Genomic DNA, 26,968 nt, shown 5'->3' with positions numbered 1-26,968 from the left:
TGAATCTGCACATTTGATGGTGTTGTCATATGAGTCAATGAGTCAATGAGTCAAAGTGTTGTCATATGAGTCACCACCTTCCGGAGACACCTGAAACCCCACCTCTTCAAGGAATACCTAGGATAAAGCAATCCTTCTGCCCCCCCCCCCTTAAAAGATCTGATGCACTATTGTAAAGTGGCTGTTCCACTGGATGTCATAAGGTGAATGCGCCAATTTGTAAGTCGCTCTGGATAAGAGCGTCTGCTAAATGACTTAAATGTAAATGTAAATGATGTATCCACCCTTACTGTTTCTGATTTTAAGAGCCCAGTTGATATCTGGTGAGACTTGATATGTCACAGATATAATACCCTTGAACTATTCCATTACTATTCTAGAGCTTGTAGATCAGTACACACTTCAAACCTGTCTTTCCTGTGGACCGGTCTCAGAGGGGTTCTTACTTCTAACTTTTCATCCAACATGATTCAACCTCGACTGCCAAGGAGGGCAGGATTTAATTTTGTAGCCAGGTGTTCCTGAACCTTTTGGCTGCATCTGTTTTTTCTATATTCAACAAAAAATATAGATGGGATCCTACAGAACATTTGCCTCCCAGTGCTTTAGAGAAATCTAGTGAACATTGTAGTTTAAATCTGCCCCTCAGGTCCAGGTGACAGCACTATTGAATTAACAGTTAGAGGCCTTGTCGCTTAGCTCCATCAGCTCCACAGCAGTAGCTCAGTGAGACAGGAAGTGTCTCTTGAAACAGGAGAGAGAATGAGGAGGACAGATGAAGTGGAGCAGTAAACAGGGGCTCTCCAGTATATGAACCACATCCCTCAATGCAGAACATGTCTAGTTTGTTTCCACTCGTCATACAATGCGTCAACGTTGAATAATGTAATTCTGCAGCACATCAAGCAGCTTGCAGTTTCCGTGGAGATTGAGTGGCCCCTAGCTGGCCCTCCCCTGGCTGTATGCCCAGCCGCCTCTTTAATACCATTTTGTGTCGGGTTAAATGCTCTGAAGGAACCGGTCGTCCTCCCGAACAGCCCGGGGGAGAGAAGAAATGCTGTGAGACAGTTCATACTTTCTACCAACTACTGGATACAATGCTTGACGGGGCAGAATAATGGTGCTTCAGCAGCATGTTGAGGAATAGATATGCATTCAGTTACTGTGGGCTTAGAGATGAAAACGTGATTGATTGAGGTCTAGGTTCAAGACTTTCAGAGGTTTTATGAATGAATAGCACAAAGCCATGAGCTGCATCATGATCATGTTGAAATTTACATGAAACTAAACTAATTGGGTAGGGTGGTAGGTAGTCTATCGGTTAGCGCACTGGCCCAGTAACCGAAAAGTACTTAGTAACCGAAATACTTAAGCCAACATGACTGAAAAATATGTTGATGTGCCCTTGCTCAAGACTTTGAGGTTTTATGAATGAATAGCACAAAGCCATACGCTGCATCATGATCATGTTGTGATTACAGCTCAACTTCCAAGATGTTTGCATAAAAACAAAAAGGTTCCAACTAATTGGGTAGGTCGGCAGGTAGTTTAGCGGTTAGAGCGTTGCGCCAATAAGGTTGTTGGTTCGAATACACATGGTGAAAAACCTGTCGATGTGTGCCCTTGAGCAAGGTACTAAACCCTAATTTGCTCAAGGGGCGCTGTACTACTATGGCTGACTGTAAGCATGTCACTGCATATATATATGGTGTATGTGACAAAACATATATATTTTTTAATGTTGCATGTTCTATCTTATTTGCTACAAAAACTATTGAAAACCGAGTTGATAAACAGAACAACAACAATTGAAGTGCCCTGTTTGGGACTTTTGAAAGCCATCATGTTGCACAAAAGTCATACGCTAAGTGCGTTCTTTTGTGTAGTGTTGTCGAATTCCATTGGTGTACGGCGTACAAGAGAGCAGACAGCCAATCCGCTCAAGCCTTGTTAACATGTTGGAACAATAACACAACTTGTTTCTTCAAGAGATAACGGCTTCAGTTTTCGGTGAGTTATTTTGTAATTATCTAACTTAATTCATGTTTTTATGGGTGGAATGTGACATCAGCCAGGATAACATTTCAGGGACTGATTTCACGGAGTCTCAACGGGGGGAGACATCCAACGTTTACATCGCAACTGCAGCCGCCATTACACCACCGAAGAAGTGAATGCCACCCTTCTTCGTCGTTTTTACAAAGCACATAAAATATCTTCAGAGCGACTGCTGGCAGACAGTGGTGGATTAGTTTAGCTAACCTAACAACTGACTTGTATTGATAAAGCTCAAGCAGTTTTAATGTGATATTAATCGTGGTAATGTAGCTAAACGTTGCTTGAGGAAATGCTAGCTAGCTGCCTGTCAATCAATACAGAATAGGCTAACGTTATTTATCTTCCCACAAACCTGCAGCAACTAACTATAGTAACGTTAGTTGGCTAAATTAAACCCAATATAAACTTGCCAGTGCCACCATATAACAAGATAGCAAACAGCTAAATTGCTGACCTCGGATTTGTCTGGAGTACTTTAGGCATTAATTTGGCGCCATTCACTAATTTGCACTGTAATGGCCCAAGTTCGTGTGAACGTATTGCAATGTGCAGTACTTTAATGTCAGTACACCATTCCACTAAAAGGTATTAGCCGTTTGTCGTATTGTGTTGCATGTTAATCTCTAGTTCTGTTGGGAAATTATAAAGCTGTATAAAGTAGCCTCCTATAATAGATTATTGCCAGAAGATACTCTACCAATACACTTGTTTACACATCTGCACTGGGGTCGGAACGCAATCATGATAACTTTTAAGACACTTGAGCCAGCACGAGATATGGGTCGGGAAACGTACATCTATGCAGGGATGGGATATGCTACTGTACTCCAAATTTTACCTTTATCCACACTGCTCCATCGAGAAGATGGAAATTCTGCTACTTTTCCCAGAAAACAGTCATTTTCATGCTCATGCTAGCTAGCAGTAGTCACAGCAGCCATTATGGAATGGCATGTCCACTGAATGACACTGCTATTCCAAATTGGCTGCGGTGGCTACTGCTAGCTAGCATGAGGACGAAAAAGCAGTAGTGTATTTTTTTTATAACCCATCCACCCTCTTTGGAGGACAATAATTGCTTTTTTTGTTTTTACAGCTTTTTTGTTACATATACATACATTCTCTACATTTTAGGAGCACCAGCGTGGACAAAATAATAATTACCTACTGCCATTTTGTCTGAAAATTCAAATCTGTCTGACCAAATCTCAGGAACATATGAAGATACTAATTTCCATCAGTAGAGGGCAATGTTTACAACATAACGTCAATCAAATCTTTTTACATCGTTCCCATTTTAAATGAGGATTTGCCAGCATTTATACATGGGGTAATACAACACATTCTCAATCGGTCTCCAAATAAAGATAATGCTATTTAGATGCATCAGCTCTGCGTATATGGTGGGGGGGATAGGCTACATTTAGGTTATGTTAATAACATATTAGATAGGCTATATTGTAGGTTAATAATTGAGTGCACGTGTTGCTTGCAGACATAAAACAGACCACCCAACCTGAATTGAATATGATCAGTAATGCACTGTTTTGGTCTAGATCTCCTCTCTCTCCCTGTGGCAGGTATGGCGATGGATAGTGCCTCTGTGTACATGTGCTTCCCCTGCTACCAAGAGTTTGACACCCTGGAGGAGGTGCTGGCCCACCAGCTGACCTGCACCACAGAGAACGTGGGGAGTGGGGCCCCCACCCCCGTCTCCATCCCCTTCCTACAGACTCAGGTAATAGTGGAAGCTTCAAACTCCATGGACATTTAAACTAAATAGGCTAGGTCTAGAACATTGATAAACAATAACTTTTTATTAAACTTCTCTCATCTTTTGCACATCTAGGCTAAATGGTTCTGGATGAAAGCGTCTGCTAAATGGCATATATTATTGTTATTGTTATATTACAATTTATTAATGCAATTGAGTGTACATTTCATAGTGTCGCCATTGTTGTGCTCAAGGTCTCCCATGTGAATTGGAGAGCCTTGTGAGGCTGAAGCATAATTCCAAGTCCACACGCACAGAGCCGTGATAGTCCGGCGGTCCGTCTGTGGGGGAGGCACAACCCGACCGTGCTCCTTTAAAATTCCCAACCAACGAGGCTCCAGTTTGTATGTGGTGACAGTTGGAAAAATAGCTTGAGCCGCGCTGAGAATTCAAAAATGAAAGCCAACAGTCCAATAGTCTAGAACACTGCTGTGCAGACGCGTACATGTTTTGGACTCTGATAAGCTCTGTAGCCTACAAAACTGCACTGCATTCTACCCAGTACAAAATTAATTAGATCCTCCGTTAAGACATACATAACCAGGAATTTTCAGTTCACTTGTTTGTTGAGTCATAATAGGAAATTAAATGACCAGCACTGTCCTTGTTTTTTGTTTTGTTTATTTTTGGGGGATAAAAATAAACAATACAATATTCAATAATAGATAATAGAAATAAAATAAGATGACGGATTACATTACTTTCTACATCAAATATTGAGTTATAATATTTCAATGTACAGATACTTTTTCTGTACTATGTAATTTGAGGGAACGACACTGTCCTTGTTCTCACTGTATCGCTACCTCGTAATGACAGCTACAGTATGCTCGGAGGTTTAAAACGGTCAGTCGTCGACCGTGAGTGGCGCTTACCAGCGTCACTCTCTGAAACGTGTCCCCAGCCTCCCATGGTGACGGTCTCCTCAAGCTCAGAACCATAAAGCATGGTGTCATGAGTGACAGGCAGATTACATCTTGAGTTGCCAGTGGGGAGAGAAAAGGAACGTGAAAGATGAATCAGTCAGCTCCACCCCTCCTCCTGATGGATGGCTCATTGGCCTCCTCACAGATGAATCAGCTGTGGAAACACTAAAAACCTAATTACATTCCTATTAACCATCTTGCTTACCAAGCGGGAAAAGATTAAGTGTTATTAAAAAGAAACTTCTGCAAAATGGTGTGCTCCCTCAGTTACTTTAATTACATGTTGACCCATGTGTAATATTTTAGTGCATTTCCCGAGTTGAAGTCCAGTTCTGGAATCTGTAATTAAATCAATTCATTTTCTGGTATATACCTCTCTACACACTAGCCAGGCTGACTGACCAAACAGGCCTATGGGCCCTGGTCAAAAGTAGAGAAGTATAAGGAATAGGAGGCTATCTGGGATGTAGACACAGTTTCCTGTCTCAAGTCCTTCTAGGAGACAGTGACTCAACCACCAGCGTCACGTTGAAAATGCTCTCTCATCAAGAACATATTAATACACACATACATGACACTATTTCAAGAGCTCCGGGTGGTCCGCAGTAATCGTTTTTGCCATGTTGGATAAGAACAGTGTCAGCGGCAGTTCAAGTTACATAGTCTGGTTTTATAACTCAGCTTCCTTACTGAGCTAAAACGCTGAGTTGTGAGTACTTACTCTGAAACTAAATAAATAGTCTTGTAATGGTGATTTAGTTCGTTTGCGGCATCAAAACAAGCAACCACAAAGTATTTACTATGACTATGGAGATTTAACTATATCCATAATAGCAATCTGTTTCTACATACGATACTAAATATGTTTCTGCATTCTTCAATTCTAACAATGACTCCAACAAATTGCCATAAGTAGAAACAAGCTGGTAGTACTCAGTCTAGGCTACTAATAACAGAATGAGCCACAGTGGTGCCTCTGCTTGAATGAAGACACTCCTGAAGGAACACATCATTAACCCTGATGGTTCTTATCCTAATGTATCAACGAACAGTTCTCAAACGCCACGGACTGACCCTCTGAACTCAACTGATAGGCCTGTGATATTTATCATCACCCTGCCCCTCAGTCCTTCCCCTCCCCTCAGAGAACCCCTCCCTCCCCGGCTCTGTTGATCTAAAGACTGCTCTGTCTGCTCTCATTGACCCCTCTGTCCTCTGAATACTCTATTACTATATTCCTCTATTGTCATCCCTCATCTGCCTGACAAAAACACTGTTCCTGTTTCAATTGACTATGGACTTTTTCAACAACAAAAATATTGTCACATACAAAAATATTGTCACGTAGGTGCAGTGAAATGTGTTCTTTTACAGGGTCAGCAATAGTAGTACGGCACCCATGGAGCAAATTAGGTTTTTCACCTTGTCGGCTCGGATATTCAAACCAGCGACCTTTGTTACTGGCCCAACACTATAACTGCTAGGCTACCTGCTGACCTGTGATGGTATTGCTATCCAGTACTGTCATGGGAACCTCCATTGTTGGGTGGAGGAGTTCTTTCAATTTGACACCAAAAAATATTGATGTTTTCGTTCACTCATTGTCCAGACTGGTCAGCTTGTGTTTTGTCTTCTTTTCTCACATTCTATTTTTCTCTCTCTCCAGCAGCAGGTTTATACCCAGCCCATTGCTCCATCGCCTGCCCCTCAGACCAAGGCCAGTGTCTCTTCTGTGCTGCCCAGCTCTGGTGCACCAGGTCTGGCCATGGCTAGCCCAAAGAAGCCTTCCTCAGGAGACCAGCCCAAAATCCTGTACCAGTGTGGAGACTGTGACGCCCTGTTCCACTCTCTGATCCTCTGGCAGCAGCACCGCAAACATGGTCAGTGTCTGCAGACCAAGGCAGGACCCACCCAACCACAACCAGAAGAGACCGGCTCTGGATCTGGATCAGAACTGGCCCCAGAGGGAGAGGGGAAGCACGGTCAGGCTGAAGTGGAGGTGGACCTGGGTCCAGATGAACAGAACGAACCAAACTCAACGGATGACCAAGAAGGAGGAGGGGGCAAAGGAAGAGGAAGGAGTCAGGAGAGGGCACAACAAACCCAGCAGCAGCAGGATGTAGTAAAGTCTGAGCTGTTAGCAGAGAAAGAGAAAGAGGAGGATGGAATGAGTGCAGAGGACACATCAGCCACCCTTGATCACATGTATCTGCCAAACACCACCAACAGAGGGCAGGAAGGAGGAGAGGAAGAGCCAGAAATAGAGAGCATAGGGGAATCCACTGGATCTAAAGCCTCTGAGATCCAGGCTCAGGCAGCTCATTCATCTACAGAGGCCCAGTCTGCAGCAGACAGACAGTCCATCCCTGACCCCGCTCCCTCCCAGGACCCCCCCGACCCCACTCCCTCCCAGGACCCCCCAGACCCTGCTCCCTCCCAGGACCTCCCAGCTGATGGCCCTGGGGAAGAGCAGACGTCCTACTACTACAGGATGAAAGCAGCCAAGAAGCTCAAGCCCCCGTCCAGCCTGCTGTGTGTGGACTGTGGCTCCAGCTTCGGCATGGTGTCTGAGCTGGTGACCCACCGTAAGGCCCAGCATGGCCTCAAGGAAGCCCTGCACCACTGTACCGTGTGTGGGGAGAGCTTCCTCAACACCACCCTCTTCCTCTACCACCGCAAGCAGCACAAGGAGAAAGCCAAGGAGGGGGTCACACAAACCCAGGCCCAGGGAGGACAGATGCAGGATGCAGATTACCAGTATTACAAAATAGTAACACTGCAGCAAGAGGTGGTGGAAGAGATGGTGGAAGAGTCTGAAGAGGAGACTGTGGGGGTGGTGGATTCCCAGAACAATGGAACTGAGGAGCAGAACCAGGATGGAACCCCCTCTACTTCCACTGTCTCTACCTCTGCTCTGGTTCAGGTGCCCAAGATGGTCCAGGGCCAGAGTTTCCTGTGTGCCCAGTGTGGAGCCAGCTTCAGTAAAGAGCCAGAGCTCAGTGCCCACCGTAGGGACAAGCACGGCCTGAACGAGCCCCTCCACCACTGTTCCCAGTGTAACCAGAGCTTCATGAACACCACCCAGTACCTTTACCACCGACGCCAGCACCGTGGGGAACCAGGGACTGGGGCAGGAGCAGCCGCGGCCCCCCAGGGAAGCCCCCGCGCCCCCAAGAGGATGCTGTCCCCCCCTGCCGTCTCGTCCAGTGCTGCGTCAGGCTCACCAGCGAAAATACCTGCTATCAGGATACGCAGCATCAACAATCTCAAAGGTAGGTTCAACCCAATGGCAGCTGGGTTCAACCCAATGGCAGCTGGGTTCAACTCAATGGGAAGACTTAACTCTGCTGTAAGGGTGCCTGGAATCATAACTGATTCCAATCCATACTGAATATTGCTAAGTTTCACTATTGTTTAAGGTTATTTTGACAGAACGTCGCTAGTTTCTGACCATGCTCTCTCCTCATTGGGCAGAGAACAGAGACCAAGGTAAAGAGGTGAATCCAGTCATCCTTAAGGAAGAACAGGATGAGAAGACTGTAGTGGGGGAACAACCGGACACCAACTTCCCCCCTCCAGCCAAGCTGATGCAGGACTGGTCCCGCACCCCTCTCCCCCACGTCTGCCCCCACTGTGGCCAAACCTTCACACGCAGGGGGTTCCTCCGTGCTCACGTCTTCAGCCACACCGGAGAGAAGCTCTTCACCTGCAAGGTACTGCTAGACTGGACACGTGTTCTATTGAAAAAGCTGTGAAATATTGATGTTAATGACTGAAACTAGTTGTGTATCAACAAGTAGCAGGAGTTAGTTAGGAGTAGCTTCCTATTATATACTTAATGTTTATTTTTCTGTTTAATCTATGTGACAATCTTAGTGCTCTTGTGCTATGTGAAATAGCTATGTTGTACTGGGCTTCCGTCAATCAAATTCATCCTCGTTCTTCTTGGTTAATTCAGGTGTGTCAGAAGTCGTTTGCGTCCTCTCCCAACCTGCTGCGCCACAGCCTGACCCACATGGGCACCAAACCTTTCCCCTGCTCCGTGTGTGGCAAGCGCTTCTCCCAGCCGGGCGTCTTGAAGAGGCACGGCCTCACCCACAGCCAGCCCAAATCCCGCCGCCGCAGGTCCCGATGGAAGGTCAGGCACGGGGGGAGTCACTGCACCCTACAGTACACTATTCCCTATGTGGCGCACTACTTTTGACCAGGGCCCATCGGGCTCTGGTCCCCATCGGGCTCTGGTCCCCATCGGGCTCTGGTCCCCATCGGGTCCCCATCAAGCTCTGGTCAAAAGTAGTTCAATATGTAGGGAATGCGGAGGCATTTGGGACACAGCCCTGGATTACCTGATTGTTTTTAGAATGTCTTACAATCCCCTGAGAACATCTCTGAACACACCACCGACAGTCCTGGAGAGCCACAGCGTGAACAGGGTTTTGCTCCAGCCCAATCGGGTGTGTTGATGCTGGGCTGCAACAAATATCTGTACACACTGAGGCTCTCTAGGAGCGGAGAAATTCAGGAATGCTACTTGTCTTTACGTTAACATTGAGACAGGCTGTTAGTTGTTTCCCCTGATGTTGTGCTGTGTCATTGACATCCCTGCAGAAGAGGACACCAGAGGGGGAGGATGGAGAAAGCCAGCTGTTCGCCTGTCCCAACTGCACTGCTCGCTTCCAGACTGACCAACAGCTGCAGGAGCACAGGTACGGGTGTGACTGGGCTGGGACTCAATTAAATGTGCAGGTTGAAATCAACCCCAAAGGCCTGTTTCACAGAGCTAGATTAGACAAGGAACACAGGGGACGCATTTCAATGTGTAAGTTACCTTGATTGGACCCTGCTTGTTTTACAGGGAGAAACAAACACACAACAGTACTGTATTTACAGTGACAGTAGAGCATAAGACTGGACTGAGAACAGGAGATGTGCTACACATAACCCAAACACAGGCCAGACCCTGTTCCTACACAGGCCGGACCCTGTTCCTACACAGTGAGGGGATTTAGACAGAGTTGTTAACAGAGATACCTCAGTGCCCTTGAGCCCTCGCCAGCGATGATTGGCAGGCGGGCGGCGGTAAATTAAGATGATAAGGGGAAGGATGACAAAGCGATGGAGACAGACAGGCTGAGGAACTAGAGGTGGGGGAGGGAGGAGGTGAGGCAGGAGAAATGATCCGGGGATCAATAGGAGGGCGTGATCAGGGAGTGAATGAAACGTTACCCTTGAACTGCTTATCAATGTGTAGTTGGGGCGAAGCAGGAAGTCCCAGCGTCTCTGCAGGGTACAGTCCGTATCCCTACACCCCCTCTCATTAGCGAACATTGGGGGGTGTAGAGACAACCTGGACTGAAGCTTAAATTCTCAGGGTCATCTTGGCCTAAAATATTGATTCCTATTGTCAGCCCTGTGCAGAGGGATGATCGGCCAGACAGTTTATATAGGGCTGTAAGTGGTCCACAGCACACACTATGTTTACCATCTAATATTAAACGATGGGGTTAAGTACCTTACAAATCCATTATCATCAGTCATAAATTATACGTAGAACACAATGTATTTTCAGTGATTCATAATCATTATTTCTTTAGCTGGCCTGATGCCCACACTGACCATCTAGGACAGTGTGACGAACATTATCATTACCAAGGACATTGACTCAGCTGCTTGTAATGCATTGGCTAGTGGCGAGCACTAAAACACCTGGTAGCCAGGGTTGATTAGAGGAATCTGAGTGTTTTAATGCTGGGCTAGAATAAAACCTTGACACTGCAGGACTGTAGTTAAGAGTTGAATACCTCCACTGCTGAAGCAATGTGTTTAGGTGAACTCTTCCACCACCCTGATATCCACTACTGCAGTGTTTCCCAGCCCTGGTCCTCCAGTACCCCCAACAGTACACATTTTTATTGTAACCCTGGACAAACACACCTGATTCAACTTGTCAACTAATCATCAAGCCTTCAAAGAGTTGAATAAGGTGTGTTTGTCAAGGGCTACAATGAAGCTGTGTACTGTTGGGGGTACTGGAGGACCAGGGCTGGGAAACACTGCAGTAGTGAGCAAACACAACACTGATCCAGCCAGTTAAATACATCCCAGGGGTTGTCCTTCCTCTCCTCCCCCCGGGCTATATCCTGCCATTATGGAACGGATAAACATAGGCTCTCATATCTCATCACACACTGAAACCACCCGTTTATCTGCAGCCATTGTATTATATGACACACCTAATGACTCCGTATTGAACCTTAAAAGGCTTAACAACCCGGTTAAGCACTCAGGTCTGGAGGTAATCCTAATACTGTGACACTAAGGTGATAGCCAGCATGTGGTTGTGTGTGTTATTCCTCCTCTGTGTGGATGAGGATTACAGTGGGCCCTTGAAGCGTGGCTTACATGCATCTACAAATGACACACTGCAGTGTTATTAGTACCAGTGAGCTGCTGCCCATAGTGTTGATGATGTTGGTGCTCCTTTTGTCCCTTTTCCTCACAGCTTTATTTCTTTCTCAGCTTCCAAGAAAAACATATTGCTCATTGCAGTACTGTATTAAAGCCCTCGTCTTTTATAGCTTTTTGTTTTTATCTCTCTTTTTTTTAATTTTCTGCTCTGAAAACCCCCCAAAACATTTAGTGTTCTTTTTGTTGTTGTAATTTATTCAGTAGTGTATTACTAACATTAGTTGTTGTTTACACTTCTTTCCCTTTTCTCTTCCGTTCATTGTGTTCTGTCCATCAGACTGCTCCACACCAGCCACCCGTTCCCCTGCTCTGTCTGTGGAGAGGCCTTCAAACGCAGGAAGGAGCTGGACCTGCACTCCCTCATTCACCAAGGTAGCGCCTCCCCTCTCCTCTCAGCTGCCCTCCTCTCTGTGTGTCTGATAAACACTGGACGAGACAGAGACCAGTGCCCGTGTCCAAGCGTCTCAGAGTAGAAGTGCTGATCTAGGATCAGTTTAGCCTTTTAGATCATAATTAATTAGATTATAAGGACAGTGGTGATTATATAGTGTGGCTGTGAATTAGTGAAGCTGCTCATAATGGGGCTCATTTCCATGTTAAGTATGCAGAAGTAATCCATGCGCCTTAGTAATAATTAGGGGTATAATGGTTCACCAAACTTATGGTTCTGTAGGTATTGCATTTTTGTGGTCACGATTCGGTTTCTATACAGAGGGTAAATGACCGGATTGTTATGTTGGGCCTCAAGTTTCCACACAGATGTTGCATTTGTAACCATGTGGAAGGTGTGTATTTACCAGATGTGAAGTCGTAAATACCAGTTGGATGCACTCATGTGATTTGAACTCGTTGAGAAACGAGGATTAGTTAATGACCAACAAGTTGTGTCAACTATAAACTACAAGTAGAGCTATCACGCTTGTAAACAAATTATAGTTAAAAAACCACACTAATAGATTGCTTTTTATAAAGAATTTTTTGTTGTTGCATTTAACTGCTGAAAATGCTGTTTTAGAGGTAATTTCCTTAGTAGGTGACGTCAGAGGTCACCATGTGGGAGAAGTGGATTCTCAGGATGATCGACCAGTTTCCCACTAGTAATTACTCCGTTCAAGTGGATTATTCCCAGTTGTATGTGGTAAATTCCCACTTGGTTATGAACGCACTGTGACACTGCCTTCTTCAGTGTCAGATGCGTGTTTGTAGCGCGGTACATCTCCCACTCCGGGGTAATGTGATGGGCTGTCACTATAAGCTCAACACAGGGTGCATTGACCAATTCATTGAAAACTTCAGCTTTGGTTTGTCTATATAGAGCGGGTACAACCTGTTTGCTGAAATGGGTGCAAGTGGGAAGTTCGTACCTGGCTCGAGCACTTTCACGAGGAGTTAAAACCCCCTATTCTAAACCACCGGGAATGGATGCATACCCACGGGTATAAACCAAAGACTGTAAAGAAATATATAAACATAGCCTACCTATCGCTCTTGTAATTTATTTGGCTTGTTCAGAATCAGCTGCCAAGGGCTACTTGAATGCAGAGGGAAGACGATGTTGTGTAGTTTCTTTGCGTTTCCATCTTACTCTGGTATACTGGGGCCCACTGGTGGTGTTGCTGTAAATGTGTCAACATAATTGAAGTGTTGTTAGCTACATAGGCTATTCTCGTTGAGCGTGGCGACTTAGTGCTACCGTTTTATCCACAACTCTATCCATCACCCCTGTAATCCACTGGGAAGCCTAAATGTTCCCAAACTGGGGATTTAAAAGATGACGGAGGATCCTCCAATTCTGGTCTATCGAATCGACCCCACCAATTAATGGTTCACGGCAACGTAGCTGTCGCATCTCAGAGAGAGAGATGTGATTGGTTGGAATTGATCCATTGATTATTAGTTAATGCTCTATTGATGGAGAGGATCCTTATTAAATGTTTCAACGGAGTGCTCCTCAGGGGAGACTGGTGAACGCTCCAGCCGGGAGGGAGGATTCCGCTGGGTTGGCGTTGCCATGGTAACTGTAGACGCCGGTGGCTAAGATGGGGAAATATCAAAGCTCAGCGTCTTCTCTCATCTTCTTTTTCTCCTTTAGCTACACAGAAACAGACAGAGAGCCTGAGAGTGTTTACCAACATCCAGACTGTCAACAGTAGTGCATGTGTCTGTCTGTGTGTCTATAAACAAGTTACCTTAAGCCACATACTGTAGCCTATACTGAGTGATGACAATAAAGAATACCCTGTAACCCAGTGTGTGTTTTGGTGGGTAGGGACAGGAGAGGCCTGTGACCAGGGCCTGTGACTGTCTAAATACCCACTCAATCTATACATCCCTGTCCTTTCCATGTTTAGTGTATTTCAACTGATTTCATGTTTTTATTGTATTTTTATTTAACCTTTATTTAACGAGGCAAGTCAGACAAGAACAAATTCTTATTTACAATGACGGCCTAGGAACAGTGGGTTAACTGCCTACGACAGATTTTTACCTTGTCAGCTCGGGGATTTGATCGAGCAACCTTTCTGGCCCAAAGCTCTAACCACTATGCTACCTGCCGCCCCATGTACACTCTCGGGAACACTGTTTGGACTGTGATAAACACTCATTTAGTAAGTAATTAACTCATTCTGCCCACCCCATCTCCCCAGATAAGGAGCCAGTGTTGTGCCCCCACTGTTCCTCCCAGTTCTTGAACCAGTCAGTGTTGGACATTCATCTGCAGCGCTGTACCAGCTCAGTGGAGGACAAGACTGTGGGCCGTGGCCGGGGACAGGGACGGGGACGCTCCATGGGACAGGTACACTGGCCGCCTACTCTATACTAGTTATTCCTTATATATACAGTGGGGAGAACAAGTATTTGATACACTGCCGATTTTGCAGGTTTTCCTACTTACAAAGCATGTAGAGGTCTGTAATTTTTATCATAGGTACACTTCAACTGTGAGAGACGGAATCTAAAAATCTACGGAATCTACAAAAATTCAGAAAATCACATTGTATGATTTTTAAGTAATTAATTTGCATTTTATTGCATGACATAAGTATTTGATCACCTACCAACCAGTAAGAATTCCGGCTCTCACAGACCTGTTAGTTTTTCTTTAAGAAGCCCTCCTGTTCTCCACTCATTACCTGTATTAACTGCACCTGTTTGAACTCGTTACCTGTATAAAAGACACCTGTCCACACACTCAATCAAACAGACTCCAACCTCTCCACAATGGCCAAGACCAGAGAGCTGTGTAAGGACATCAGCGATAAAATTGTAGACCTGCACAAGGCTGGGATGGGCTACAGGACAATAGGCAAGCAGCTTGGTGAGAAGGCAACAACTGTTGACCACAGTCTCAAAGAAAACCATTAGTAACACACTACACCGTCATGGATTAAAATCCTGCAGCGCACGCAAGGTCCCCCTGCTCAAGCCAGCGCATGTCCAGGCCCGTCTGAAGTTTGCCAATGACCATCTGGATGATCCAGAGGAGGAATGGGAGAAGGTCATGTGCTCTGATGAGACAAAAATAGAGCTTTTTGGTCTAAACTCCACTCGCCGTGTTTGGAGGAAGAAGAAGGATGAGTACAACCCCAAGAACACCATCCCAACCGTGAAGCATGGAGGTGGAAACATCATTCTTTGGGGATGCTTTTCTGTAAAGGGGACAGGACGACTGCACTGTATTGAGGGGAGGATGGGTGGGGCCATGTATCGCGAGATCTTGGCCTACAACCTACTTCCCTCCAGTAAGAGCATTGAAGATGGGTCGTGGCTGGGTCTTCCAGCATGATGACGACCCGAAACACACAGCCAGGGCAACTAAGGAGTTGCTCCGTAAGAAGCATCTCAAGGTCCTGGAGTGGCCTAGCCAGTCTCCAGACCTGAACCCAATAGAAAATCTTTGGAGGGAGCTGAAAGTCCGTATTGCCCAGCGACAGCCCCGAAACCTGAAGGATCTGGAGAAGGTCTGTATGGAGGGGTGGGCCAACATCCCTGCTGCAGTGTGTGCAAACCTGGTCAAGAACTAAAGGAAACGTATGATCTCTGTAATTGCAAACAAAGGTTTCTGTACCAAATATTAAGTTCTGCTTTTCTGATGTATCAAATAATTATATCATGCAATAAAATGCAAATTAATTACTTAAAAATCATACAATGTGATTTTCTGGATTTTTGTTTTAGATTCCGTCTCTCACAGTTGAAGTGTACCTATGATAAAAATGACAGACCTCTACATGCTTTGTAAGTAGGAAAACCTGCAAAATCGTCAGTGTTTCAAATACTTGTTCTCCCCACTGTATATGCCTACTGTAGTAGTATGATACCTTATATACATGTCTACTGTAATAGTATGATACCTTATATACAAATCAAATCAAATTGTATTAGTCACATGTGCCGAATACAACAGGTGTAGACCTTACAGTGAAATGCTTACTTACGAAATCCTTAACCGACAGTGCAAAATACGGATAAGAGATAAAAGTAACAAGTAATTAAAGAGGAACAGTAAAAAATAACAATATATACAGGGGGGTGATGGTACAGAGTCAATGTGTGGGGGCACCGGTTAGTTGAGGTAGAATGTACATGTAGGTAGAGTTAATTAATGTGACTATGCATAGATGACAACCGAGAGTGGCAGTGGTGTGGAGAGGGGGGGGCAATGTGAATAGTCTGGGTAGCCATTTGACTAGATGTTCAGGAATCTTATGGCTTGGGGGTTGAAGCTGTTTAGTAGCCTATTGGACCTAGACTTGGCGCTCCGGTACCGCTTGCCGTGTGGTAGCAGAGAGAACAGTCTATGACTAGGGTGGCTGGAGTCTTTGACAATTTTCATGGCCTTCCTCTGACACCGCCTGGTATAGAGGTCCTGGGTGGCAGGTAGCTTGGCCCCAGTGATGTACTGGGCCGTTCGCCCTACCCTCTGTAGGGCCTTGCGGTCGGAGTCCGAGCAGTTGCCATACCAGGCAGTGATCCAACCCGTCAGGATTAGAGGTCGACCGATTAATCGGAATGGCTGATTAATTAGAGCCGATTTCAAGTTTTCATAACAATCGGTAATTTTGGACGCCAATTTTGTCGATTTTAATTATTATAATAATTTTTTTATGTATATGTTGTTTTTTTACACCTTTATTTAACTAGGCAAGTCAGTTAAGAACACATTCTTATTTTCAATGACGGCCTAGGAACGGTGGGTTAACTGCCTTGTTCAGGGGCAGAACAACATATTTTTACCTTGTCAGCTCAGGGATTCAATCTTGCAACCTTACGGTTAATTAGTCCAACGCTCTAACCACCTGCCTCACGAGGAGCCCGCCTGTTACGCGAATGCAGTAAGAAGCCAATGTAAGTTGCTAGCTAGCATTAAACTTATCTTTATAAAAAACAATCAATCAATCATAATCGCTAGTTAATCACATGGTTGATGATATTACTAGTTTATCTAGCGTGTCCTGCGTTGCATATAATCGATGCGGTGCGCATTCACGAAAAAGGACTGTCGTTGCTCCAACGTGCACCTAACCATAAACATCAATGCCTTTCTTAAAATCAATACACAGAAGTATGTATTTTTAAACCTGCATATTTAGCTAAAAGAAATCCAGGTTAGCAGGCAATATTAACCAGGTGAAATTGTGTCACTTCTCTTGCGTTCATTGCATGCAGAGTCAGGGTATATGCAACAGTTTGGGCCGCCTGGCTCATTGCGAACTAATTTGCCAGAATTTTACGTAATTATGACATAACATTGAAGGTTGTGCAATGTAACAGGAATATTTAGACTGATGGATGCCACCCGTTAGATTAAAATACAGAATGGTTCCGTATTTCACTGAAAGAATAAATGTTTTGTTTTCGAGATGATAGTTTCCGGATTCGACCATATTAATGACCAAAGGCTCGTATTTCTGTGTGTTATTATGTTATAATTAAGTCTATGATTTGATAGAGCAGTCTGACTGAGCGATGGTGGGCACCAGCAGGCTCGTAAGCATTCATTCAAACAGCACCTTTGTGCGTTTTGCCAGCAGTTCTGCTGTTTATGAATTCAAGCCTATCAACTCCCGAGATTAGGCTGGTGTAACCGATGTGAAATGGCTAGCTAGTTAGCGGGGTGCGCGCTAATATCGTTTCAAACGTCACTCGCTCTGAGACTTGGAGTAGTTGTTCCCCTTGCTTTGCATGGGTAACGCTGCTTCGAGGGTGGCTGTTGTCGATGTGTTCCTGGTTCGAGCCCAGGTAGCGGCGAGGAGAGGGATGGAAGCTATACTGTTACACTGGCAATACTAAAGTGCATATAAGAACATCCAATAGTCAAAGGTATATGAAATACAAATCTTATAGAGAGAAAGAGTCCTATAATTCCTATAATAACTACAACCTAAAACTTCTTACCTGGGAATATTGAAGACTCATGTTAAAAGGAACCACCAGCTTTCATATGTTCTCATGTTCTGAGCAAGGAACTTAAATGTTAGCTTTTCTACATGGCAAATATTGCACTTTTACTTTCTTCTCCAACACTTTGTTTTTGCATTATTTAAACCAAATTGAACATGTTTCATTATTTATTTGAGGCTAAATTGATTTTATTGATTTATTATATTAAGTTAAAATAAGTGTTCATTCAGTGTAGTTGTAATTGTCATTATTACAAAAACATGTAAAAAATCGGCCGATTAATCGGTATCGGCTTTTTTTGGTCCTCCAATAATCGGTATCGGCGTTGAAAAATCATAATCGGTCGACCTCTAGGCAGGGTGCTCTCGATGGTGTAGCTCTAGAACCTTTTGAGGATCTCAGGACCCATGCCAAATATTTTTCAGTCTCCTGAGGGGGAATAGGTTTTGTTGTGCCCGCTTCACGGATGTCTTGGTGTGCTTGGACAATGTTAGTTTGTTGGTGATGTGGACACGAAGGAACTTGAAGCTCTCAACCTGCTCCACTGCAGCCCTGTTGATGAGAATGAGGGTGTGCCCGGTCCTCTTTTTTCTGTTGTCCACAATCATCTCCTTTGTCTTGATCACGTTGAGGGAGAGGTTGTTGTCCTGGCACCACACGGCCAGGTTCTGACCTCCCCTATAGGCTGTCTTGTTGTTGTCGGTGATCAGGCCTACCACTGTTGTGTCATCGGCAAATTTAATGATGGTGTTAGAGTCGTGCCTGGCCGTGCAGTCATGAGTGAACAGGGAGTACAGGAGGGGGCTGAGCACACACCCCTGAGGGGCCCCTGTGTTGAGGATTAGCATGGCGGATGTGTTGTTACCTACCCTTACCACCTTGGGGGCAGCCCGTCAGGAAGTCCAGGATTCAGTTGCAGAGGGAGGTGTTTAGTCCCAGGGACCTTAGCTTATTGATGAGCTTTGATGGCACTATGGTTTTGAACGCTGAGTCAATGAGTCAAGCTGTAGTCAATGAATAGCATTCTCACATAGGTGTTCCTTTTGTCCAGGTGGGAAAGGGCAGTATGGAGTGCAATAGAGACTGCATCATCTGTGGATCTGTTGGGGAGGTATGCACATTGGAGTTGGTCTAGGGTATCCCGGAGGATGCTGTTGATGTGAGCCATGACTAGCCTTTCAAAGCACTTCATGGCTACCGACGTGAGTGCTACTGGCCAGGTTACCTTCGCTTCCTTGAGCACAGGGACTATGGTTGTCTGCTTGAAACATGTACAGTAGGTATTACAGCCTCAGTCAGGGAGAGGTTGAACTCAGGAAGTCTGAGATTTCCCAGTTCTGAGTTTCCAGTTGTTTTCAACGCGGCAGAAGTCATGCTGGCTTGACAGCATGGCCAATGTATTCAACCTTTTCTGGCCCATGGTGTTGTGTGTGAATGTTTATAAAATTAAGCTTGGGAAAGAAACCCTTAAACCCAGACTTGGACCACACACCATCTCCACCGAATAGCAGGCAGGAGAAGCAAAATAGGGATTTCTTTGCAACGCTTGCAGTTAGCCACTGATGGTTTCCAAACCACTCATTGTTGGATTTGTGATTTCCAACTTGTTGTGTAATGTTTACGTCCAATGGCCGATGAGCACCGATTCGTTTTATCTATAATTTCTCTTCATTTGACAATGATTGAAAAGGATGTGCCAGTAAATGGTCGACGTGATTCATGATGAAGACTGCTTGTCTAGCTTGTTAGCTAAGATTTTGAAAGTATGATCTTGACATGATCAGTCCAATCAAAGCTACGGTAGATATAACGTGATTTGACGTCATTTTATCCGTGGCCAATGACTTTGAGCCTTCTTGGATGGGTACTTCTAATGTAAATCTAGGGTAGCACTCAAGGAGGCTTGATCTTTCAAGCTCTATCTGTAAATTTTGTGTAGATGTGGTGTCCCCGTGAGTGACAGAACACTGAGCCAATCATGGTGCAACTAGAGAAGATTACCAACCCCTACGCTCTGCATTTTCAGCCGGCTACCCCTCCACCACATAAAGCACTGAGCTAGGCTGAAACACCTGCATTTTGGAGCTGCCTTACTCAAGAAAGCAAAAAAGAGACCATGTTTTTATGCGGCTTTATTAACACATTTTTATAATATATATATATTTTTACATTGTTTTGCAAACTGATATGTCACATATCAGTTTGCAAAACAATGTAAAAAAATGCCTCCCCCCAAAAAAGCCAAAAGAAAATGCAAAACACTCAACAAAAACAAACAATTTATTTGTGATTTTTATATATATTTTTTTGTTGTTGTAGCTAAACATGCTCTGCCCCATTTACCCTGAATGACGGGTCGCCACCGTGCAAATGCACATGTGCACATTGTTGTGTCTTTGTGATCATTAAAGTGAAGACTGTTATTTTATCAAATCAATTCTCTGTAATTATTATTACGTGATTAAACAAATCATGTACATGTAATTAACTAGGAAGTCGGGGCACCAAGGAAAATCTTCAGATTACAAAATTATAATTTTCCTAATATAACTCTTAGTCTTCTAATGAATGAATTATTCTTTACCTCACGTTAGTCTCATTCCGAACGTCGTAAATCGTTGGTTATCTGCACGAACCCAGGCTTTACTAACTAACTAAATAATGCATAAACAAACAAGCCGTAGATATGGTTACAAGGAAATGATAGGGGATGTTCCCTAGTGGGCTAAGCCGATATGACGGCTTGGTGGACAAAGGGAAGTGGGTCTGGACTGAGAAGGGCGGGAATTACAAGAGTCACTATACAGTTGACAATTATATTGATTGAAATGCTTATCCTTTGCACATGAAACCTCACTCATTCGCGAATCATTGCAATCAATATATATTTATGCTCAGTGTGTCGTCAGAGATCTCTGTTGGAATCGTCCGTCTTTCTGTTAGAGAGACGAGCGGATTAACTTTCCATCTGCTTCCAAGAAGTCTCTCGTGGTTAGAATGGATACGTCCCATTCAGAAATGTTCTTATAGAATAGATGTTTTGGCGGTTGGTCGACAATTCCTAGCAGTAGACTAGTAGACTACTAGTAATTAGTATCGAAGATTTGCTCTTATTCTGTCGGTATCGATAGTCTCAGAGTTTAACCATTTCCACCGTGTAGCCAATGCTCCACGTTGTTTGGTTAGGAATTCAACAACCATTACAACCTTAGCTTATAGAGAGGTTTTGTGGTCTCTACTCAACCTTCGCCCCCTCAGCTTACCAAGGTACGCGTGGTCTAAAGAGGTTTTCTTCAGGTGGGGGTTTTATTCGGAACAGTAGAAAAGGGCTGTTCCATGACGCCAGATCAATGTCTGTGCTCATGGGGGCGGGTCAATGACTTAGTTAAACTTTAAAGGGAATACAATTCTCTCACATTAACGGTTTAAAATCACATAACATAATTTCACAAATAGTTTCATATTTACTCATTCATTTTATACAATAATTAGATGCAAACCTCATCCTGTATAAACAGAGTTATGGTAATGTGGCTGTATTGTCTTTCAATGAGGTCACAACATGAAACAAAACGGACCGGTCTTAGCTGGCTTCTCCACCGACCATTTACACATTCTCCAAAACATAGATATTGTTCAGTTCTCAAGTTCTGTGATGTAGATGTTCCTTTGTTCTACTGTGAAACTCTCTCTCTCTCTCTCTCTCTATACTGCCTAGCCATGAGGGAGAGAGTCTCCTCTAGGAATTTACGACCTGAGATAAAAAGAACCTGGGTGTCGGGGGAAGAGAGAGGTGGTGAGAGAGAGGGGGATGGTACTCGCTATACCCAAAGAGGGCCACGTCATGACAGTATGGAACAGTCAAAGCAAATTGACGTTGTTTCAAGACAAAAGTTTGACCAAATTGTTTTACAGTATTTGAAAAAATATTGATCTCTGGTTAAAGATAGAGTTTTGACGTCGATTATTCATGCCCATCCCTAGATCCCTGTTTTCCACCAGACACTGGGATATTCATTCGTCTTTCAGCAAGACGGTAACCTAAAACACAATGCCAAATCTGCACTGGAGTTGCTTACCAAGAAGTGAATATTCCTGGCTGAGTTAGTTTTGACTTAAATCTGCTTGAAAATCTATGGCAAGACCTGGAAATGGTTGTCAAGCAATGATCAACAACCAATTTGACAGAGCTTGAATAATTTTGAAAATAATAATGGGCTAATGTTGCACAATCCAAGTGTGGAAAGGTCTTAGAGACTTACCTAGAAAGACTCAAAGCTGTAATTGCTGCCAAAGGTGATTCTAACATGTATTAGAATCACTCAAGGGGTTGAATACTTGTCTAATGAAGATATATTTGTTTTTCATATTTTTATTTTTATTTTTTACAAATGTTCCAATATTTCTTCAAATTTGACAGAGTATTTTGTCTAGATCGTTTTTAAAAGAATTACAATTATATCCATGTTTATTCCACTTTGTAACACAACAAAATGTGGAAAAAGTCAAGGGGTGTGAATATGTGAAGGCACTGTACAGACAGAGATACTGTAATAGTAGGATCTTACTCTACACTAGTTATACCTTACAGACATAGATACTGTGATAGTAGAATCTTACTCTACACTAGTTGTACCATATATATACAGTGGGGAGAACAAGTATTTGATACACTGACGATTTTGCAGGTTTTCCTACTTACAAAGCATGTAGAGGTCTGTCATTTTTATCATAGGTACACTTCAACTGTGAGAGACGGAATCTAAAACAAAAATCACATGGTATGATTTTTAAGTAATTAATTTGCCTTTTATTGCATGATATAAGTATTTGATACATCAGAAAAGCAGAACTTAATATTTGGTACAGAAACCTTTGTTTGCAATTACAGAGATCATACTTTTCCTGTAGTTCTTGACCAGGTTTGCACACACTGCAGCAGGGATTTTGGCCCACTCCTCCATACAGACCTTCTCCAGATCCTTCAGGTTTCGGGGCTGTCGCTGGGCAATACGGACTTTCAGCTCCCTCCAAAGATTTTCTATTGGGTTCAGGTCTGGAGACTGGCTAGGCCATTCCAGGACCTTGAGATGCTTCTTACGGAGCAACTCCTTAGTTGCCCTGGCTGTGTGTTTCGGGTCGTTGTCATGCTGGAAGACCCAGCCACGACCCATCTTCAATGCTCTTACTGAGGGAAGGAGGTTGTTGGCCAAGATCTCGCGATACATGGCCCCATCCATCCTCCCCTCAATACGGTGCAGTCGTCCTGTCCCCTTTGCAGAAAAGCATCCCCAAAGAATGATGTTTCCACCTCCATGCTTCACGGTTGGAATGGTGTTCTTGGGGTTGTACTCATCCTTCTTCCTCCAAACACGGCGAGTGGAGTTTAGACCAAAAAGCTCTAATTTTGTCTCATCAGACCACATGACCTTCTCCCATTCCTCCTCTGGATCATCCAGATGGTCATTGGCAAACTTCAGACGGGCCTGGACATGCGCTGGCTTGAGCAGGGGGACCTTGCGTGCGCTGCAGGATTTTAAACCATGACGGCGTAGTGTGTTACTAATGGTTTTCTTTGAGACTGTGGTCCCAGCTCTCTTCAGGTTCATTGACCAGGTCCTGCCGTGTAGTTCTGGGCTGATCCCTCACCTTCCTCATGATCATTGATGCCCCACGAGGTGAGATCTTGCATGGAGCCCCAGACCGAGGGTGATTGACCGTCATCTTGAACTTCTTCTATTTTCTAATAATTGCGCCAACAGTTGTTGCCTTCTCACCAAGCTGCTTGCCTATTGTCCTGTAGCCCATCCCAGCCTTGAGCAGGTCTACAATTTTATCGCTGATGTCCTTACACAGCTCTCTGGTCTTGGCCATTGTGGAGAGGTTGGAGTCTGTTTGATTGAGTGTGTGGACAGGTGTCTTTTATACAGGTAACGAGTTCAAACAGGTGCAATACAGGTAATGAGTGGAGAACAGGAGGTCTTCTTAAAGAAAAACTAACAGGTCTGTGTGAACTGGAATTCTTACTGGTTGGTAGGTGAACAAATACTTATGTCATGCAATAAAATGCAAATTAATTACTTAAAAATCATACAATGTGATTTTCTGAATTTTTGTTTTAGATTCCGTCTCTCACAGTTGAAGTGTACCTATGATAAAAATTACAGACCTCTACATGCTTTGTAAGTAGGAAAACCTGCAAATTCGGCAGTGTATTAAATACTTGTTCTCCCCACTGTATGTATATATATATATATATATATATATATATATATATATATATATATATATATATATATATATATATATATATATATATATATATATACTGTGATAGTAGGATATTACTCTACACTAGTTATACCTTATAGACGTGTCCCTCCTCTCTGCTCATCCAGGTGGAATGTGATATGTGTGGTCATTGCTGTATGACCCAGGAGGGTCTGGACCTCCATCGGCTGTCCCATACGGGTCAGACCCCCCTGCGCTGCCCCCTGTCCCCCTGCAGACGGCGCTTCGCCTCCAGCTCGGCCCTGGGGGAGCACATTGTGGCCCACTGCCAGGGGACTCTGGGGAAGGGCCGCGGCTCCAAGAGGTTCCACTGCCAGATCTGTGGGAAGGATTTTGCCTACACCTCCACCTTCAACGTCCACATGAGGATCCACACCGATGAGAGGCCCTTCGAGGTAAGGGGGTGGAGATGATTGATTGTTTGTGTGTGTGTGCGTGGTGGGTTATCTACTGTGCACGACTGACGTTCGTTATAGTGTGTCTTGTTCTGAGGTAATTTAAAACAGTCTACTACAAGGGATCAATTGTCCGTTTTTTTAGCAGAAGCAGAAAAGGCTGTCTGAACAAGACTTTGGTCGTGGTTCTGCCTGTGGTTACTTTTATTATTGTTTCATTCACTTCTCACTTCCCCCCTGCTGCTCCCCCAATGGACATTCACCTTGCCCCACCCCCCAATGGAAATGTATCATTGTTACAGTTGTAAATATGTATATGTTATTATTTTATTGTTTTATTCACTTCTCTTTTTGACCTGCGCCATTGGAGCTCGGAGCTTAACAATGTCACTGTACCCTGCAAATGACATCTGCGACCCTGTGCATGTGACTAATAAACTAATCTTATCATCTCATCTAAAAAATACAAGCTGTGGTTGTGGTCACCCCAGTTTTTTATGTACGCTGGTGTCCTCCCTCCCTCTCTACACTTCCTATGATTAATGAGTGAGGCTGAGTTAGAGCCTACCATCTCCCCTCTGTGTTACTATTCTGGGACCCAGCACCATTGGGCAGTGTCCTAAACTCAGGATCAACCAGCCTCTCTGCTCACTGTGGCACAATCTGTGGCAGAACAGCCCTAGGCTTCTATAGTTCAATAACAATGTAATCAAAGCTGTAAAGGTATTGGTGAGAATGTCCCTGCCGATTCCCTCTGGTTCTACTAATGGTAGGCGTTGTCTCTGTGGTCATTCAGTCTGGCAGACAGGCAGGTAACACTGCTGTGTGGAAAAGATGAATGTCCTTCAGTAGTAGTGCAGCTCTGTTCTGTCAGCTTCTTTTTTTCTGTTCTGTCCCCTGTGTCCCTCTTTCTGTTCTTTATCTCTACCTACCATTGTCCTCTGCCCTCCCTAGATCTCTCTCGCTCTCTCTTTCTTCTCACACATTGTTTTTCTACCCCTCCTATTCTCCTGCCTCTTCAGCCAGAAGTGCTGTGTCTACTAATTTGGAGAAGTCTTTCAGAAAATATGTTTTCATAAGTTTTCAAGATATCAAATCTATGAATTTTAATGTCCGCTCTTCTCCACTTGTCCTTGTTCTCTCATTATGTTTTCCAATCCTACCCATCCTTCTCCCCTCTACTCTTCTTCCTCCTCTCTCCTCTTCAACTTCTCCTCCCTCTTTCTTTCCGTTCACTCTCTGCCTCTCTTCTCTCTCTCCTCTTCCCCTTTCTGCACTCTTTCCTCCTCTGTCTCTCTCCTCCTCCCCTCCCCCACTCTCTGCTCTGTCTCCCCACCCCAATGTCCACTCCTCCTCCTCTCTCAGTGTTCTACGTGTGGGAAGCGTTTCCGCCAGCTGCCCCACCTCAAGGACCATGAGCGTATCCACAGCGGCCTGCGGCCCTTCTGCTGCTGGGTGTGTGGTAAAGCCTTCTGTGTGGCCGGCCGTCTTACTGAGCACGCCCGCATCCACAGCGGAGAGACGCCCTACACCTGCCACCACTGCCCCTCAGCCTTCCGCTCACGCTCCAACCTCGACAAACACATCCGTCTCCACGACGACGGAACGGATGGAACCACGGCCAACGACGCAGAGGCGGAAGGGTCGAGGGTGCTCTTGTCTACAGGGACGGGGTCAGGTGGCGAGGGGGAGTCGGCGGTGCAGACCATTCTGCTGGTCCAGGCGGATGGAACCACAGAGGGGGTGATGGTGCCGGCCGTGTCCGTCTCAGAGCACTCCTCTGGGACTATGTTCTCTGGGCAGGCTGGGTCCTCCCAGGTGGTGTTCTTGGGTGGTCAGGCCATCTCTGTCCCCTCCCTGTCAGCCATCATGGAGGGACATGAGATCCCCTCAGTCACTGTGGTAGAGGGACAGGATGTACCACACACCATAGAGTTCATCCTAGAGGAGACCATCTCATAGAGGAGACTGTAGAGGAGGAAGAGGGTAGAAAGGAGAGAGTTTGTGATAGAATGTATTAGAGACTGAGACAGTTAGACTGAAAGAGGGTAGGATTTTCAGTTAGTGTTGAGTTAAATCAAGGTATAGTTTTTTTCTGTTTCCTCAGTGCCGGGGCTATTCTTGTTAAATGGTCCGAAATATTGTTTAATCGACTTAAATGATCTACGCATCTACATATGAATTGATTTTGACAGAGTTTAGTGAAGGACCGGATATGTGGCCCTTAAGCTTTGAGAGGTGCTTCTTAGTTTGGAAGAGCAGAGTTGATTTGAAATGCTGAAATCGTGCAGCGAAGCCAGTGAAGCAAGCAGCAGTTGTATGGTAAAGCATTTATCCTGTTTACAATGAGAAGTTGATTGAAAAGCTGATTGTAAAAGTATTCCCAGAGTGTGTACCGTCAATATTATTTAGAGTGAGTTTTATCAGGGTTGGACTTGAGTCGCCCATAAAATGTCCTCTGTTTTCTTTTTTTAATAAAAGGCTTCAGCTTGCACTGTTTCCCCAACGCTTCTATCATTTTATATGGAGGATGACACGTGGTCCTCGCCCTGAAATATCTCACACATCAGATAGGATGGCCTTTATGTGCCCCACTGTAAATCCACAACGCTCGCGCTTGACATCATCAATATGGACTTTCTGACACAGGT

The 26,968-nt window shown here is 44.5% G+C and overlaps 1 protein-coding gene across 3 annotated transcripts; it reads left to right on the top strand.

The window, feature by feature from the left end:
* Window positions 1-1,895: 1,895 nt before the first annotated feature.
* LOC129837437 (zinc finger protein 574-like) lies at window positions 1,896-26,809 on the top strand. 3 transcript variants are annotated; one of them, XM_055903590.1, is made up of 10 exons: window positions 1,896-2,010; window positions 3,639-3,796; window positions 6,428-8,030; window positions 8,233-8,471; window positions 8,717-8,896; window positions 9,367-9,464; window positions 11,504-11,598; window positions 13,875-14,023; window positions 24,030-24,317; window positions 25,683-26,809. In XM_055903590.1, exons 2-10 carry the CDS (start codon window positions 3,641-3,643, stop codon window positions 26,277-26,279), a joined length of 3,405 nt encoding a protein of 1,134 aa, XP_055759565.1. In that variant the 5' UTR covers window positions 1,896-2,010; window positions 3,639-3,640; the 3' UTR covers window positions 26,280-26,809. The 3 variants fall into 3 exon arrangements, with proteins under 3 accessions (XP_055759565.1, XP_055759563.1, XP_055759564.1); XM_055903588.1 differs by having other exon boundaries at window positions 6,425-8,030; XM_055903589.1 differs by having other exon boundaries at window positions 3,615-3,796; window positions 6,425-8,030.
* The last annotated feature ends 159 nt before the right edge of the window (window positions 26,810-26,968 follow it).

Source organism: Salvelinus fontinalis, chromosome 38 (genome assembly GCF_029448725.1).
Source record: "Salvelinus fontinalis isolate EN_2023a chromosome 38, ASM2944872v1, whole genome shotgun sequence".
Lineage (NCBI taxonomy): Eukaryota > Metazoa > Chordata > Actinopteri > Salmoniformes > Salmonidae > Salvelinus > Salvelinus fontinalis.
Note: the sequence above shows the minus strand (reverse complement) of the source record. Positions and strands in the feature narration are given on the sequence as shown.

Excerpts from the sequence above, each read along its gene's own strand:
- LOC129837437 (XM_055903588.1), top strand. The coding sequence starts at position 3,641 with ATGGCGATGGATAGTGCCTCTGTGTACATGTGCTTCCCCTGCTACCAA. Across the intron at positions 8,897-9,366 it reads GCCGCAGGTCCCGATGGAAG|AAGAGGACACCAGAGGGGGA; the intron begins GTCAGGCACGGG and ends ACATCCCTGCAG. Across the intron at positions 9,465-11,503 it reads CAACAGCTGCAGGAGCACAG|ACTGCTCCACACCAGCCACC; the intron begins GTACGGGTGTGA and ends TCTGTCCATCAG.